Source organism: Panthera uncia (genome assembly GCF_023721935.1).
Source record: "Panthera uncia isolate 11264 chromosome A1 unlocalized genomic scaffold, Puncia_PCG_1.0 HiC_scaffold_16, whole genome shotgun sequence".
In the NCBI taxonomy this organism is placed as follows: Eukaryota; Metazoa; Chordata; class Mammalia; order Carnivora; family Felidae; genus Panthera; species Panthera uncia.
Genome location: NW_026057576.1, coordinates 10,822,011 through 10,838,255, shown reverse-complemented (window position 1 = coordinate 10,838,255; position 16,245 = coordinate 10,822,011). Strand labels below are relative to the sequence as shown.

The 16,245-nt window shown below is 39.4% G+C and overlaps 1 protein-coding gene across 10 annotated transcripts in view; it reads right to left on the bottom strand.

Annotated features, from left to right (window-relative positions):
• Positions 1 to 16,245, bottom strand: part of FRY (FRY microtubule binding protein) — a 339,974-nt gene that overhangs the window by 189,854 nt on the left and 133,875 nt on the right. For all 10 annotated transcript variants that reach the window (XM_049646775.1, XM_049646767.1, XM_049646768.1 and 7 more), the window contains one exon: positions 994 to 1,047. In XM_049646775.1, the coding sequence (XP_049502732.1) occupies positions 994 to 1,047 (54 nt within the window). The remainder of the gene's footprint in view (positions 1 to 993; positions 1,048 to 16,245) is intronic.

The following is a 16,245-nucleotide window of genomic DNA, read 5'->3' as shown; positions in this document are numbered from 1 at the left end:
TTCAAGTGAGGTTTCTGAAGGAGAATGTGCTGTCCTCTCTGTCATCAACTGCACAAGTTTAGGAAACGCCACAGACACATCTCTCACTTCCTCTGATGCCCAGTTATCCATCATTCTTAAACATACCTGAAGCCTTCCTAAAGTTACTGAATCAGGATCATCAGATCCTGATTTCCTATGTTTATTACCTGCTCTTTAGAGTTGGATGCCCTTTTACTACTCCTACGTTTTTTTTTTTCAAGTTTTTATTTAAATTCCAGTTAGTTAACATATAGTGTATTATTGGTTTCAGGGATAGAATTTAGTGATTCATCATTTACATATCACACCCAGTGCTCATCCCAACAAGTACCCTCCTTAATCTCTATGCAATCTATTTTCAAAAGACTTTCTTTGTATTTATTCTGTCTTAAATTGTTTTTGTTCCTGTATCACCTTTTCCATTGGAATCTAAGTCACCATACTTGTCTTATAATTATTGTTAAGGTGATTTTTTTCACGTCATTGTGAATTCCAAAAGAGCTAAAACTTGTCCTAGACTCTGTATTTTGCAGGGCTGTATCAAGCAAATAGTAGTTATTCAAAGAAAAATGCTGGATGAAAACATGATAAGCCCTAATGCAGAGATCTGATCCCTACAGAGTGATGATCATTTATTCAGAGGCATCTTACTAAATTTTGGAATAGAAGTTTTTTTATCTTTTCTTAGTTTCTTCAATTCTGGTATATAAAGCTTTAGAAGACCATAGGCAGTTGGGGGCCTATTCATATTATTCCAACATATTTCCATTTTTTCCAATTCCAATCAATAGACATCTTTTGAATGTCTACTTGTAAAAGCTGAAGGACACAGCTCCTAAGATCATATCCCTGTATCCTCTTTGAGGGAATTAATCAATACATCAATAATGAGCATCCAGCCCTTGCGTTTTGTGCATTTGGAAATTAATAAAAGCCAGAATATAACATATATACATATAACTTATTACATACTTGGTCAAACTGGGTATCTTCTCCACGTTGTAGAGATTTTGTCAATGGCTTTTCCTAGAAAGAAAAAGAGTAATTATTAGATGCTCTTAAATAGTATTCAAAAAGTGCCATTATTGTTACAATTTTAAAAATTTATTTCTCCCATGATGGGATAGAGGTGCCAGTTTTCTTTTTAATGTTTATTTGTTTTTGAGAGACGGAGAAAGACAGAGTGTGAGCGGGGAAGGGGCAGAGAGAGAGAGAGAGGGAGACAGAGAGGGAGACAGAATCCAAAACAGGCTCCAGGCTCTGAGCTGTCAGCATGAGCCCTACGTGGGGCTCAAACCCACAAACTATGAAATCATGACCTGAGCCAAAGTCGGACGCTTAACTGACTGAGCCACCCAGGCACCTTGAGAGGTGCCAGTTTTCAAATGAGTGTGAAGCTCTCCCTTAGCTCTGCCCACCTTAATATACAGTGTTTGATTGTTACCACCACAATTCTTGTTATTCATCTTAACATATACCTCTTTGAGGAAAACATTAAAAAGCTGATGCTCTAAGTGGCCTGGAGTTCGCAATGGAAACTGCATAATTAAAAACTATGGAATCCATGTGAAAAATTTTACTATCTATCCTGGACTTGACATACAAGTTGAAGAAAAAAAAACACTATGGCATTCGTATGAAATATTTTACTATCCTGGGACTTAGCATGTAATAAAAACTTGAAAGTAATACACTATTCCAAGTCCCTAGATTTAGAAACAAAATAAGATTGAGAAACAATCTAATCATTAGATTGGTGTTGAGGGACACCCTACCAATAATACATTTACTGTGTGTAACTGGTGAATTTGGGGCATGTTACTTGATTTATGTCACACCCAAATCTCTGCAGAAATAATCTGGGTAGTGACAAAGGTCTACAGAAATAATTTTTCAAAATCATTACACCTTTGTTTACATTAGGAAGCCTTAACTGACTTTCCAGCAGGGCATCTTAAGGATAACTGTTTATCCTTACCTATCCTTTTTCTTTCTTTTCTTTTGTCTTCCTTCCTTCCCTCCCTCCCTCCCCCCTTTCTTTCTCTCTTTATTTCTTTCTTTCTTTTTAGGTGTGGAAGTTAATACTGATCCAAAATTTGGTTTAGGATGAGAAACCATGTAAAAGTTATATATGAAAAAAATAGTAAGTTTCACTTTAGCCAACGTCGATGTCCTAGAAAGACTCAATTTACATGTTGTCAACCACATCAATATAATCTCCCTGCCTCACTTCTCTAATCTTCTCCTCTACCTGAAAAGATAATATGCACCTAAGGCAGATGGCAAACCGCACCCCTACACCACAGAGTCTTTGTTCTTGAAGAAATGCATGCACGTGATGGGCTCAGCCTGGAGATCTGATGCTTTACCATGAGCCATATGAATCAATTGTTCTCATTTGCAAAATACACAGCTTCAAAATATGTATTTATCTCAGGTAAAGAGAAAACTGTGTTCTTACGGGCTAACAGACGTTTCCTCTTCAAAGTACGCTATCTAGAACACACTGGTGGGAGAGTGGATACAAAAATGTAGGTGAGAACACAGAAGAACCATGAAAGAAGCAACAGATGCAGTTGATGGTACAAAAAGACAAATCTTGCAATTAAATCGCGAGACATTTCCTGTACACGTGAAGATGATAATGTCATCTGAAGTTCTCTGTAAAACCAATTAAATTAAAAATACGAAAATTAAAGAAATGGAAACTGGCGGTGCCAGGTCCCACACACATCCTTGGAACAAACCCAGGATAAGCATTTCTAGTCAGTGTTTTATTTATTCACTACTCAACAGAAACCGAGGGCTCACGGCGTCCCAAATGCTACCTGTGGGTGGAATGCGGAAGAACACATGGTTTCTGCCATTAAGGAGAAAAGACCGAAATGGGAGAGCAGCCAATGACCTCTTAGGACTGCTGTCTATATTCGCCCATTATTCAAGTCTCAGCGCACCTGTCACTTAGACGGTGAAGTCTTCTCGGAGTCTGAACACCAGGTCTGTCCTCCCCACACCTTACATGCCTGCGGAACTCTGTACACTTCTTCATAACACTCACCATAGTGTAAAGTCACATCACAGTGTGGAATCACGCTATACAACTACACGTGCCTGAGGGATGAGCTAAGTGTCATCCCCTCTGGACCACAAGCTCCAGAAGTGCAGGACACTCTGCACTTCAAGTTACAGAGCAGAGCCTTCCTTGGTAATGGCTAAACATCTGCCAAATAAATAAAGACTCTAAGCCGATGACGTCCAGCTTCTACAACTATGAGATTCCCCTTACTTGCATGTGCGTGTGTGTTTTGTTGTAAGTTAAAAAATTTTTTTTTACATTTATTTATTCTGAGAGAGAAAGAGAGAGAAGGGTGGGGGAGGGGCAGAGAGAGAAGGAGAGAGAAAATCCCCACCCCACGCCCAGCACAGAGCCCAACACGGGGCTTGAACTCACGAACCTTGAGATCACAACCTGAGCCAAAAATCAGAGTTGGTCACTTAACCAACTGAACCACCCAGGCCCCCCCCAAATTTCTAATATACTTTTTTATTGTGGCAAAATATCCATGATATGAAATATGCCACTGTAACTATTTTTAAGTGTACAATTCAGTGCTAATTAGCACAGTCACAATGTTGCTCAATCATTACCACTCCGTATTTTATAAGACCCATTTTGAAGTCAAAATTTTTCAAGGAACTCCCCAGCTGCAAAACACACACTCACACCTCCAAACACACCAGATAGTCCTTCTATTTTAGTATCTGTTTAAATACATAACGATAGAGCGCTAATACTGTGACTTCAATGATACTTTTAGATGGCTCTGTACTGTAATAGCAACAGTATTTATTTTACATACATTAGAGAAAAAGGAATACATCTATACGGGAGACTAAAAGATAATGCTTAGCATACATGTGGATCTGTAGACTTTTGCAATAACTCAGGAGCCCCTATCTTGGGAACCTTCTCTGAAAGACAGCATCCTGCTGCAGTGGGGGAAGTCATATTCTTTGAAGACTAAGTTTAAATGTTCCCTCCAAGATTAAGCCCGTTCTCAGTTCTCCTTCGCGGAGCCACCTGTTAGTTATCACAGGAGACTTTGTTTGCATCTATTCTGGTAAGCAGTTCCACCTTGTTGCAATTTCCCCCTCTCCCTTCATACCCAGGACATAGCTGGGAAGCACTGACAGGGTTTGTTCAATGTCTGACGATACATCTAGGCATTTGGAAAGACAGCTTTGGGCACAGAAAATCAAGTTCACGTTTCACCAATCCCAAGGAATTTCTTTTCATCAACATAGATTTTATCAGTGCCAGGAGGCTTAAAAGTAGACCTGGGGAAGACAGTATCATGCAGGCTAAATAAAAAGTGGAGAGAAAAAGAGCAAAGAAAGTTAGGAAAGAAGGGAGGGAGGGAGGAGAGAAGAGAGGAGACTTGCTCAGAACAGAGTCATCGGAATACAGAGCGAACACCAGGAAGGCTCTCACACATAAGAAAAGCTGCAGAGGCACACTTCTGTTTGAGGTTCTCCTGCAGGAGGAGACCGGCGGCATGGAATCCCAACCGGCGGCATGGAATCCCAAGTCTAAGAATCCAAGGTTTGTATATCCAAGACATCTTGGTTCTCGAAGAGCGTTAAATAAGTAGTGAAGTGAAATTAACACAGAATGAACAATGGGTAAAGAGCAAGCGGAAATCAGCTATGACAGAGGAGTCTCAAAATGATGGTCTCTCCTTCACCCAGTAAGAGCAGTATGCTTTTAAATTTTTAAAAAACGTATCTTCATTCTGTATTTTAATAACAATTTTCCTTATTTACTGAAAACTCATTAGTCGAATTGAATGGTATATTTGTTTTGAAAATAAATCACTGTGAAAAAACTTGACTTTGGGGTGATGGATCCCTGAAAATTCTTAGTGGTCCAAAGCTGGGAGTCCTTGGCCTGTGAGCAGCAGGGGACAGAGCAAACTAGACATTAAGTCCCTTCTGATGAGAGCAAACACTATGAAATAGTCTTAACCAAAACAAACAAACAAAAACCCCCCCACCAAACCTGAGTCTGACCAAGTCAGAGGCAATGTCCAGGTTTTAGGAAATACAGCAGTTAGAGGAATATGCTACACTATGCCAAAGGGACACAAGCAGCAGAATCCAGACTGAAGGAAAGAAAAGTGTTTTTTCAGGAAATAAGTTGCAAGGTGGGGGGGGGGTAGTGAAAGGGTGCCGGGTGGGGGGAGCGGAGGTTCCTACTGATTTTTTAACAAGACGATTGCAATATGTGGATCTTATCTGGATCCCGATTTAAAAAATCGTTAAAAATATGACATTCATGAGGCCACTGGCAACTTTAACACTTTTTGGCTCTTTGAGGATGTTAAGGGATTACTGTTAAGTTTTTAGGTGTGGTAATGATATTGCGGTTTTGTTTTAAGGAGTATCTTTCAAAGGTACATGCTGAAATGTTCAGAGATGATATAATATGGTTTCTGGTATTTGCTGCAAATATTATTCGGGGGAGATGCAAGGAGTGTGTAACAAACTGGCTATGAGTTGATAATTGCTGAAGTTGGTTTCTTTTTACTGTCTTTCTACTTTAGTGATGTTGAAATTCTCAGTAAGAAAAGAAACCCAGGAGAAACTTGAGGGATCACTTCTGTCATCGCTTAAAATTTTTTTTAACAATATCTCACTTTTTCAAGATAGTATAAGCTACTTCTTAAAACTTACTTTGCTAGCACTGACCCAACATTTTATCTTTTCCTGACAGAGTTGCAGAAGGGACCCTCTCCCCATTTCTTTCCATTCACAGATAGTCTTGCCTACTGTGTGAGAAGCCAGACACAGGTCTGTCTGCACCGTGGGCTTTTCTTTGAATGTGCTCCCCCAGAAATCAAAGAACACTGCTGTCCTGACCCATCCCAGAGGGATGTTTCTCCTGTCATGAAGAATCCTGTAAGAGTTTTAAGTATTTCTATAAAAAAAGACAGGTCCCTGTTTGTTTCTCACATCTTGAGAAGTTCCAACCTCCCCTCCCTTAAGAAAATATAAAATCTGAAAGCTCTTTGTGTGTGTATCTACCTGCAAAGGGCAGAGAAAGGCTATTGACTTCTCCCTCAATTTCCAAACAATTTCAGTGTATGCCAGCTACATTTTTACTTTCTAGTCTTTTTTCACTAGGCCACGCTCTAAGAGAAAAGATGGTCCATACACGACAGGACACGGGCAAGTCTAGGAAAGTCTCATGTATCAAAAGGTGTTCTATTTGTGGAATACAAGGGGCTTATTTAATAAATCAGTTTCTACGTCTGAATGTTTACTGGCCTAAAAAAAGTCCCAAATGTGTCCCATACAGTAGCATTTCACTAACCTAAAATGATACAAACTATTGCCCTCAGAGATATTTCGATAACTGTGTAAACCAGCAATGTTTCCAGAGTTAATACAAGATTATTCAATTTGTTAAACACGTCACCAACTTTGCTTAAGATGCTCTTTTAATCTCTTTTAGTGATTATAGTAGTTTGATGTAATAGTTCAGAGCATGGGCTTTGGAGTCAGAGACTCGAATTTGAATCCTAGGTCTCCTTTATTTACAAACATACAAATTTTACTTAACCTCTGTAAACTTCAGTTAACTTTTAGGTAAAATAAAGATAAATTATACCAACCTAACCACACAGAACTGAAAGATGAATGGCAGAGAGTACTGGAGAACTGATAATCATTACTGTATTAAAATTCCTTTAACACCATTATTATTGAAATTAGAGAAGATTAAAATACATAACCCCTTTCATAAAGTTTAGGAGCTGAAACTAAGTTCCACCCATTTTCCCAGGGCATGGGGCACTCCACTAACACAATTTAAGCTTTAATTTTAGCTTCCTGGAAGTTTCCAAGTGTAACTAGAAAGCTGTGTTACAGAAAGTAGGAAAAAAAAAACCATTATAAGGAGTAATTGCTCTTCTCTCTTAAAAAATAAAAGTCTAACATTATTACAGGGATTTAAATTCTTAATATATAATTTAGAGGAAACCATTTAATTTAATGGTGAGATGTTTAAAAAGACAAAACAAAACAACTACCAAACTTCTCAAGTCTTGATGCTACAGTTTTTGATTATAAGAACATGTTTTGGCATCATTGACTCAGGGTTTTGATGGCTCTCGGCAGTGAAATTTTACAATTCACGCATCTGGTCTGAGTCGTCAAAAATTTTCAGAACTGAATCACTGCACTTTGGATCGGTCTTCAGAACACAAGGAGGGTGAGCGGTGAGCTGCCCCGTCGCGCAGTGATGGCCCCTCAGAGCGGGGAGCTCTGGGCTCCACTGGTGAAATGCCACCCACAGCACTTCATCCAGAACTTCCAGTCGCAGCGACAGGCAGTCTGAACTACAGAAAAATGGGATCCAAAATATCTTTATGTTTGACACACATTTTTCTCTTCAGATATTATTTGTTCCAGGTTTGAGTCAACTTTGGAAACAGATCTAAGGGGTGAGGCAGAGAACTCACAGTTCTGAGTACTGACCGTTTGTCCTCAAAAGACTCTCCCTTACACGAGGGGCAATCAGGGACCCAGGGTCTGAATCACCCTGGAGATACACTCTGGTCATTTTGGCTTCCTGTGGGGATCGTTGAACCGAGCCCTCTTGAGATCCGCCTCGGTTTGTCCACAGGTAAAAAGGGACATCACCGCATGACATTCCGATAAGACTGACGAGCAGGACTTGGGACAATCGGAGATTTGTAGAAGGAGGGTGCTTATAGAAACGGACACAACTGTGTTTCCCTTTATTCTATTCAGTTATTAAAATAAATCTCCTTAAATAAAACAATATATGCTGATGTTCACCCAAAATAATGGGGAAAAATTCCCAGATCAAGTGAATGATATAGGGAGTATCTCAAATCAGTTGAAGGTACTAAGCAAGTAATGCGATGTGTAGTACCCCATGATATGAAATATGGAGACAGATTCAAATCTGGAAGACTATTTTGGTACTCAAAAAAAAAAAGTGGGTTAGCTGGGTAGCTCAGTCAGTTGGGCTTCTGACTCTTGATTTTGGTTCAGGTCATGATCCCAGTGTTGTGGGATTGAGCCCTGTGCTAAGTGTGGAGTCTACTTGGGATTCTCTCTCTCTCTCTCTCTCTCTCTCTCTGTCTGTCTCTGCCCCTCTTACCAACTCACGTGCATGCACGCTCTCTCTAAAATAAAAAAAATTAAAACCACAAAAAACAAAAACCAAAAAAACCCCCTAAATCTCTAAAAACTCTCAAGAGAATCTGTCCTATTTGCAGCTGGCTTTGCAAATTTCAGTGAAGCCTATTTCTTTGCCAAGTCCAATAGTCCCAAGTACAAATCCATTATTTGAACAGTAGAGAGGAAACTTCACTTAAACTTAGCTACCGAGTTCATTTTCATTTTAATTGAACAAAAGAGCAGGCATTTTTTTTCTTTGTGAAACTATGGCAGATAGCAAGAAATATAAGATGCCACCTTCTGTCATCTGTTTCTGGGTTACATTCTATTTTGTTGCTATTTTTGGCTTTTTTGGTCCCAGCACACTCACTACTGGTGCAGGCTACATCCATTAAGTAGACATTCAGTGTATGTGGATGGGTCTTTCCTAACCTCCTCTGGGACCTTGCTCCATCAGACAGCTCCCCATCCCCCAACGTCACCCTCCCCCTCTCTGTGGGCTCTCTCAGTTATCAACATGTTTAGATCTTTTCATCGTAGTGCCTGCCTTGACCACATATCCACTGTCTTCTTTCTATGCCCTTCTCATCTTTCGCTCTTCAAGGAGTGGTCTATACATCCTGTATTCCCTTCCTCCCCTCTTCTTTTTCTTCAACCACCTGCAATCTAACTCTTCTGTCACACTAAAAATACTCTCTCTAGCGGTCCCAGTGACTTTCCAAATGACAAACCTGGTGACCATTTTTCAGTGCTTTTCTTTCAGATCTTTCAGCTGCAATGAGCTTCTCTTTTTTCCACTTGAATCACCCCATTCTTCAGCCTTTTCTCCTCCCAACTCTTTAGGGACCCCTTCTGTGTGTCCTTCATAGGCTAGTCTTTCTCCTAAAATGTTTCTATTCCCCAGGGCTGTCCTTGGAGACTTAAAATCAGTCACGTTCTGATTTTCTTCTGTCACCACTAACATAAAACTCACATCTCAGACCCTTCTCAGACCCAATCAGATCACCTCTCGTCAAAAAATTCTGTTTGTCCTTCAAAAGTTTATTTATCCCACTACTCTTTCCCTGTTCACTCCTATAAGAAGGGACAGCACAGTTTCACTCTTTAATAGTTCTTCTGGTATTCTCTAGTTCTTTCCTTGCAACCAATGTACATGGATAAGTATATATCATTTCCTAAGTAGATCAGACCTTGGACTTTAGAGTCAATCAAACCAGGATATGAATCAGAGCATCAGCCCTGACTACACCACCTTCGGTAAGTTTTATTAAATCTTTGAGTTTCAGCTTCGCTGAAGAACAATGAAGGAGACCATGAGTGTGGTGTTAAGAACACGAATCCCAGGGATAGACGGTCTGTGTTGAATGTCAGTTCCACCACTTGCTAACTGTTTGACTTTGGACAAGTTGTTTAACCTCTGTATCTATGTGAAGTAGGGTAGTAATGGTAACTACTTCCTGATGTTGACATGAAGGTTAATATTATTCAAGTATTAAGAGCAGTGTCTGGCACTGTTTACATAGACTCTATGTAAACACAAACTGTTATTATTTTTACTCACCTTCTAGGGTTAATGTGAAGATTAGTATATGCCTGAAACATGATAAACAAAAAATGATGGTCTGTCTTATTTCTCTTTGTACAATACATAGCATCAATCATTTGTTCTTGGAAGTTGAAAAATACTATCTATGTATCTATCTGTAAGCTATTATCAAAAATGCCTTATAAAACATACATGTTTTATACATTGTTATAAAGCATATATATACTTTACATAAATACTTTATATTATAAAAGTATATATAAAGGATAAATAATATACTTTATATAAAGTATATATATATATATATATATACAAGTTTCCTCTCCACTGTTCAAATAATGGATTTGTACTTGGGACTATTGGACTTGGCAAAGAAATAGGCTTCACTGAAATTTGCAAATTTTGGCAAACAATGTATGTTTATACCTTGTTAGCATGATCTGTGGAGATCAAGAGTTGTGCTGGTTAAAATGGTACTCAAAAACTATTTGTTGATCCAAGTGCCCATCAAAAGGTGACTAAACACACTGTGGTCTATACATTGAATAGAATTCTACTCAGTAATAAAGAGGAATGACTTACTGATACAAAATAAAAGATGGATGTGTCTCAAATACATTATGCTGAGTGAAGCAAACTAGACCCAAAAGAGTACATACTGTATGGCTTCCATTTATATGAAATTCCAGAAAATGGGAATCTACACACAGATCAGTAGTTGCTGAGGCAAGGGGCGGCGTTACAGTCCATCTGCGCGAGGCACAAGGGAACTCGTCGGGATGACAAAAAGGACACAAGGGAACTCATCGGGAACTGCCTCGGGATGCGGCTGGGTTGTGTGCTGTGGACACGTGTATAAGTTTGCCAGATTCATCAAACTGTAAGCTTAAAATCCCTGCAGTTTATTGTATGCATACTGTACTGCAACGCGGATGTAAAATAAAACTCTTAATGAATGAGAAGCATCCCCGAACTGTCTGAATGGCACTGTATTTTCAGGACACCAAAGCAACTCTGACAGTTATGACTTAGCTTTAGGAATGGGAGCCACTGCCTAGTTCCCATTCTCTATTGCCATAGCGCGTCTATCCTGAACATGAACATGGCACTGTTCGCCTTGGACAAGCTCATAATGTTATTCTGTTGGCTGGGAATCCCAGGAAACCTTGGGCAAGTAGGTATGGATCAAGCCACAGAGCTGATATTTATGAGGTGAGACATCGATCCCAGTGTCACTGGGGGAATGTGGCTTTAGGACACCTTGACTGACCAATCTGGTATGTGTGGAGCACTGTTTCAACGGGAAGGAGTGAGTGCCACACACTTTCTCATGGTGTTACCGACAGGTCAGAAGCTAACAGTGGTGAGTAGAGACCCATTCACTCAGTGCCGCAGACGAGTCTCCTCTCGGGTGGAACTTGGTCACCCAGTGCCATCATCTGAACCAGCAGCTAGAGCGAACCCTGAGCGAAGAGGGATGCTGTCATTTCAGACCAGAATTTGCCACAAGGAGAGAAACATTTTCATTTCTGTTGAAGTTCTGCAGTGTATAAGTATCTTGAATTTTTGTTTTCTACATGAGCTAAAAGAGGCAATTTCATCGGCAACATCTTCTTCGTGATTATTGTTATGTAAAATTCATAACATACCCCATTTCGTACAACCAAATAAAGCTTCTTAGTCAAAACTTAAATGATCCAATTACTTTCGCTAAGGAAAAAAAAAAAAAAAACAGGTTTGGTTTTCTGGTACAATGAAAGACAAACCCAGGGGGTGAAGAGTACACAAATAAGTAGATCCCAATCCTACTTACCTACTCTATCTTTTACAGTGCTATTAAAAGACAAAGTTCTAGGGGTGCCTGGATGGCTCAGTCGGTTAAGCGTCCAACTTCGGCTCAGGTCATGATCTCACGGTTTGTGAGTTTGAGTCCCATGTCGGGCTCTGTGCTGACAGCTCAGAGCCTGGAGCCTGCTTCGGATTCTGTGTCTCCCTCACTCTCTGCCCCTCCCCTGCTCATGCTCTGTCTCTCAAACAATAAACATTCAAAAAAAAAAAAAAAAGACAATATTCTGGAACTAGACAGTTTGAAGGCTGTACAACTTGTGAATACTCACTAAACTGCCCTCTTTGAAAAAGTGAATTTTATGGTTTGTGAATATATCTCAATCAAAAGCAATACATACATTTTAGATCAATCAAAATCTGACTTTTCGTTGTCTTTGATTCTTGGGCATGGCTGTTGAATCATCTTGGAAAAACCTACTAGAACATTCCAGCCCCACTTTCCCCCACCACTTATGTGATTACAATTTACGAATTGAGTAGAAATCCTCAAAGGCATCATGAAACACCATCAAATAGAATACTGTATTCTACGAAATCATTCAAGCTGAAGAGTACTAGATATAAACAATGACGATCAAAAATACCTAATAAAATGACCTCAGCATGACCTGTGGAAATCAAGACATAGGCTGATTAAAATTACTATAATGCTACCGTAAAGACTGCTGCTGCCTACACTTGTGTTAATCACTTTCAGGAATGTCAAAATGCTAAATGGAAACACAGAAATATATCACAGTGAATGTACAGATGGGCCTTCAGTGCTTATTACTATGTCATATTATTGAACTTATTATTATTGGCATTTCCTGATACTTTAAAATATGATGGGATATTTTCAAATAATCTTTTGCATTAAAATGAAGTCTCTACAAATAGTAAAAGAAGCATATAATCCAAAAAACAAAAAAAACAAAACTAGCCCGAAAATAACTTGAGGAACAACCTTTCCCTGGTTTTCTGGTCTCAAGAAGAAATTTTAATAAACTTCTCATAAAGTCACTGGATATAAAAATTATGGCCTTATGAATGGATGAACAGAATTGGATACTATGAAGTTCAACTAAAAAACCTTTTTTATTATTATTATTACTTCATTATTCTTTGCATATGGTTTATTTGCTCTAAGGTTCAAGTGAACTTTTACTATCATGGTGCATTAAATTTCATTTCACTGCTAAGCGTCCAGCTTAACAACCGCAAAAGAAATGCTTTTTGTCTCTACGATTCCAAGAATATTCATAACAAGGAAAACAAACTTTAAGTTGAACAGCATACAAAAAAAAATGAGTTTGTGAGCTCATCTGAAAGATCACTTCATTCAGCAGCCAAATGAAACCTTTCAACAATTATCTCTAGCTTTAACTACAATACTATTTTGTTTCTGGTTAGGGTGATTTTCCAGATTTCTGGTGAATGCCTTGATATATTAAGGAAGGAGTACCAGGCTGAGGTGATTTGCTAAGAAATAGCTATTTTTAAAGTTATTTATTTATAATTTGGAAAATGAGTCAGTATTGTGTCTAGTAGTGGTTTCTGGGTCTCCTTTCAGGACAACGTTAATTTGATTCTATCACTCTACTCGATAGGGAACTATATCTAGAAATTATTTTTATTCTCTTTATATTTCCCGTATTAGATTTGTTGAAGCAAGAGAGGCCTCTATTTAAAGAGGAGCTTGGCTACAAACACTAGCTGGTTGTCCTTCTGGGAAGCTGACTGGCATCCACAGTGCAGAGAGGCATTAAAGCTGGCGTTCTGCTATTTACACACCCTTAGTCAACAGACATTTGGGTAGGATAGGAAGACAGGCATAGAAGACAGTGCCGAAAAGTCACCGGCTTGATGAAGTATCATTATGAAATATCACACGGTTAAGGTTAGTGAAGCTATCAGGCTATAAACATAACCAATTCTAATAGGTTTCATGATGATCTACCACATCAAGATACATACTTAATTAGAGGCGGTCATTCTAACCTTCCATTAGTATAGCAGCATTTCCTAATTCACAAATTTCTTAAGTATCAAAAAGGTTGCTGATTAAAAGATCTGATATTTTCTGATACCGAGAAGTCTGATGATAACTCAGGTATCGAAAGTGGCCAAACAGAGGACCATGGCTGAATTCAGTCTCTGTACGTGTCAGAGGTGAAAAAAAAGGTCTTTTATAACCACAAATAGACTATATCCTAACCTGGGTCTGTTAGCTCATTGTATCTGGTCTAAAATCAAAAGAGGAGACTAGGGTGAATGTGTATTTCACTTGCCAAAGGCCTTGATTACTTAGAGCCACAACTGAATTCACTAAAACTGCTACAACAACTCATTACATATAGTTTGTTGTTGGTGGGCGACCAGTGGACAAGGTCCCGCTCAACTTCAGGGTTAACCGGAGACTTGTCCTGATGCCAGCCTTGTGACATCAGCACTCAGGAGGAGCTGGAAGCCTGAGACACAGGGCCAAGGAACAAAGGTTTGTCAACAGACGTTACTGCCTGAACCTAAAACAACATCAGCGTGCAGTAATGCTGTCATTAACTAATTGCTTGGCCTTTCCATCTTTCTGCCAGCTGGCCGTGACTGGTATTCACACAGGCTTGGTCTTAGGCATATTTCATTACAGATTCATGACGTGTGGTGCAATCCTGGCATCCTGGATTCTTCAAAGACTTGCACAACAAGAAGATATGTTGTGCTACCTTTAGTTTACTTTTGGTCTTACATTAAAACAGAAATTGCCTTGTTTGTTTTATGTTGGCAAGCCTGCTAGATCATGTAATGTTATGAAGTCTCCATTCCAGAACAGCACAGTTAGCATCATTATGAATAAGTGTCTCTCACCTCACACCTGTGCTCCAAGCTTAACTCAGGGATAATGTCTGGAAGATCGGGCTTGTATCTTGCCCGTTAACGACTTTGCGAGCAGGTGCTCTCAAGCAATCCCAATAATAAACCCTCCCATTGTCACATCACTGTTTATCATAAACACGTTTTGAAATATCAGAACATGGGGGGAAGGCGAGCACTGCCCTCTTGCTCAGCCCCAGGCTCTGCTAGAGGACAGGATGAAAGTTAGGTGTGTTTTTTTCCCTTTTCCAGGTTTCAAAGTTGAGAATAAATTACTTGCTCTCTGAGTAAGTCTTGGGAAAATGAGAATTTCTTGTTCTTTTTGTTGACATTTTATGCTGATAGACCACAGATCTAGATGAAACCCCCAGCCCAATATCCAATTTAGTTTCCCCTGAAGCTCCTTGCAAGGATACCAGAAGCTTAAACCAGAGTGGATTCACTTAATGCATCCAGAGATGTGAATAATTGATGCTTGTATTTCATTTATTATATACATTAGAGCTAAAACTGCACCTGATTGTTAACATTTCATAGAGGAGACAACAATGAGGGATCGCATTTAAATGCTTTGTTGGAGGCATAGGCTGGCAACAGGGCTACGATGAAAAATCAAGTTTCTTGTCTGTTGGCCAAATTAGAGGGAGGAGAGTGGATGAAAGAGGCAGCCTGAGAAGTGTGGTTGAAAATTCTTGAAGGTACAGACTTCCGGTTATAATGTAACTAAGTCCTGGGGATGTCATGTACAGCATGGCAAGTGTAGTAACAACACGTATTGTAGATTTGAAAGTTGCTACCAAGGTAGATCTTAATCATTCTCATTGCTAGAAAAAAATCTTTGTAACTGCCTGGTGATGGTTGTTACTACACCTATCGTGGTGATCATTTTGCAATATATACATATATCAAATCATATGTTATACACCTAAAACTAATACCAATTTGCCTAAAATGAATTCACCTAAAACTAATATAATGTTATATCATTTATATGTCAATGATATCTCAATAAAATGCGGTGGGGAGGAGGGGAAGAAAATCAGTTTGAACTGACGACTAACTTTAAGAAAATGAGATCGTTCTCTCTCTGAGGTTTGCAATAAATGTAAACACATGCATGGGAAAAAGAAAGTTCTTGAAATTTTCTGAACTTGCTTTACTTCGTTGAATAATCCAGCCTTTCCCAATTTGGGCCACTGGCTTCACAGTGTGGCCTGGCACGATGATGTTCCTACTTGTTCCTGAGACCCCGACCCTCAAGAACTCAGTACGTTTTCCTCTCGGAAAGCTTTTGAAAACCATTCTGTGTAGGCTCAGCTCAAATCCCTGATTTCATTTTCTAGGTTTTCGCAATTTATATCCAAGTAAGCCTCCAGTATTTTTCTAGAGACACAGTGAGATAGTGGGGTGCTGTCTTTTCTTGTATACTTTCTTTGTTTGCTTCTGTCGCCTCCCAGAGTACAAGTCCCTAAAGGATCCAGACCAGGTCTGCTTAAACCAGCTTTGGTTGTCCTCTCATAGCCATGGAAGATTTTAGGACAACCATCTGATAGTAACAGTGAATGGCCAACAGCAGGCATCGAATCACCCTGCTGAAGCATCTATTCCTTTTTAAAAAATGTTTATTTATTTTGAAAGAGAGAGAGCGAGAGAGCGCACATGAGCAGGGGAGGGGAAGAGAGAGGGATAAAGAGACCCCCAAACAGGCTCAGCACAGAGTCCAACATGGGGCTTGATCTCATGAACCATGAGATCATGACCTGAGCTGA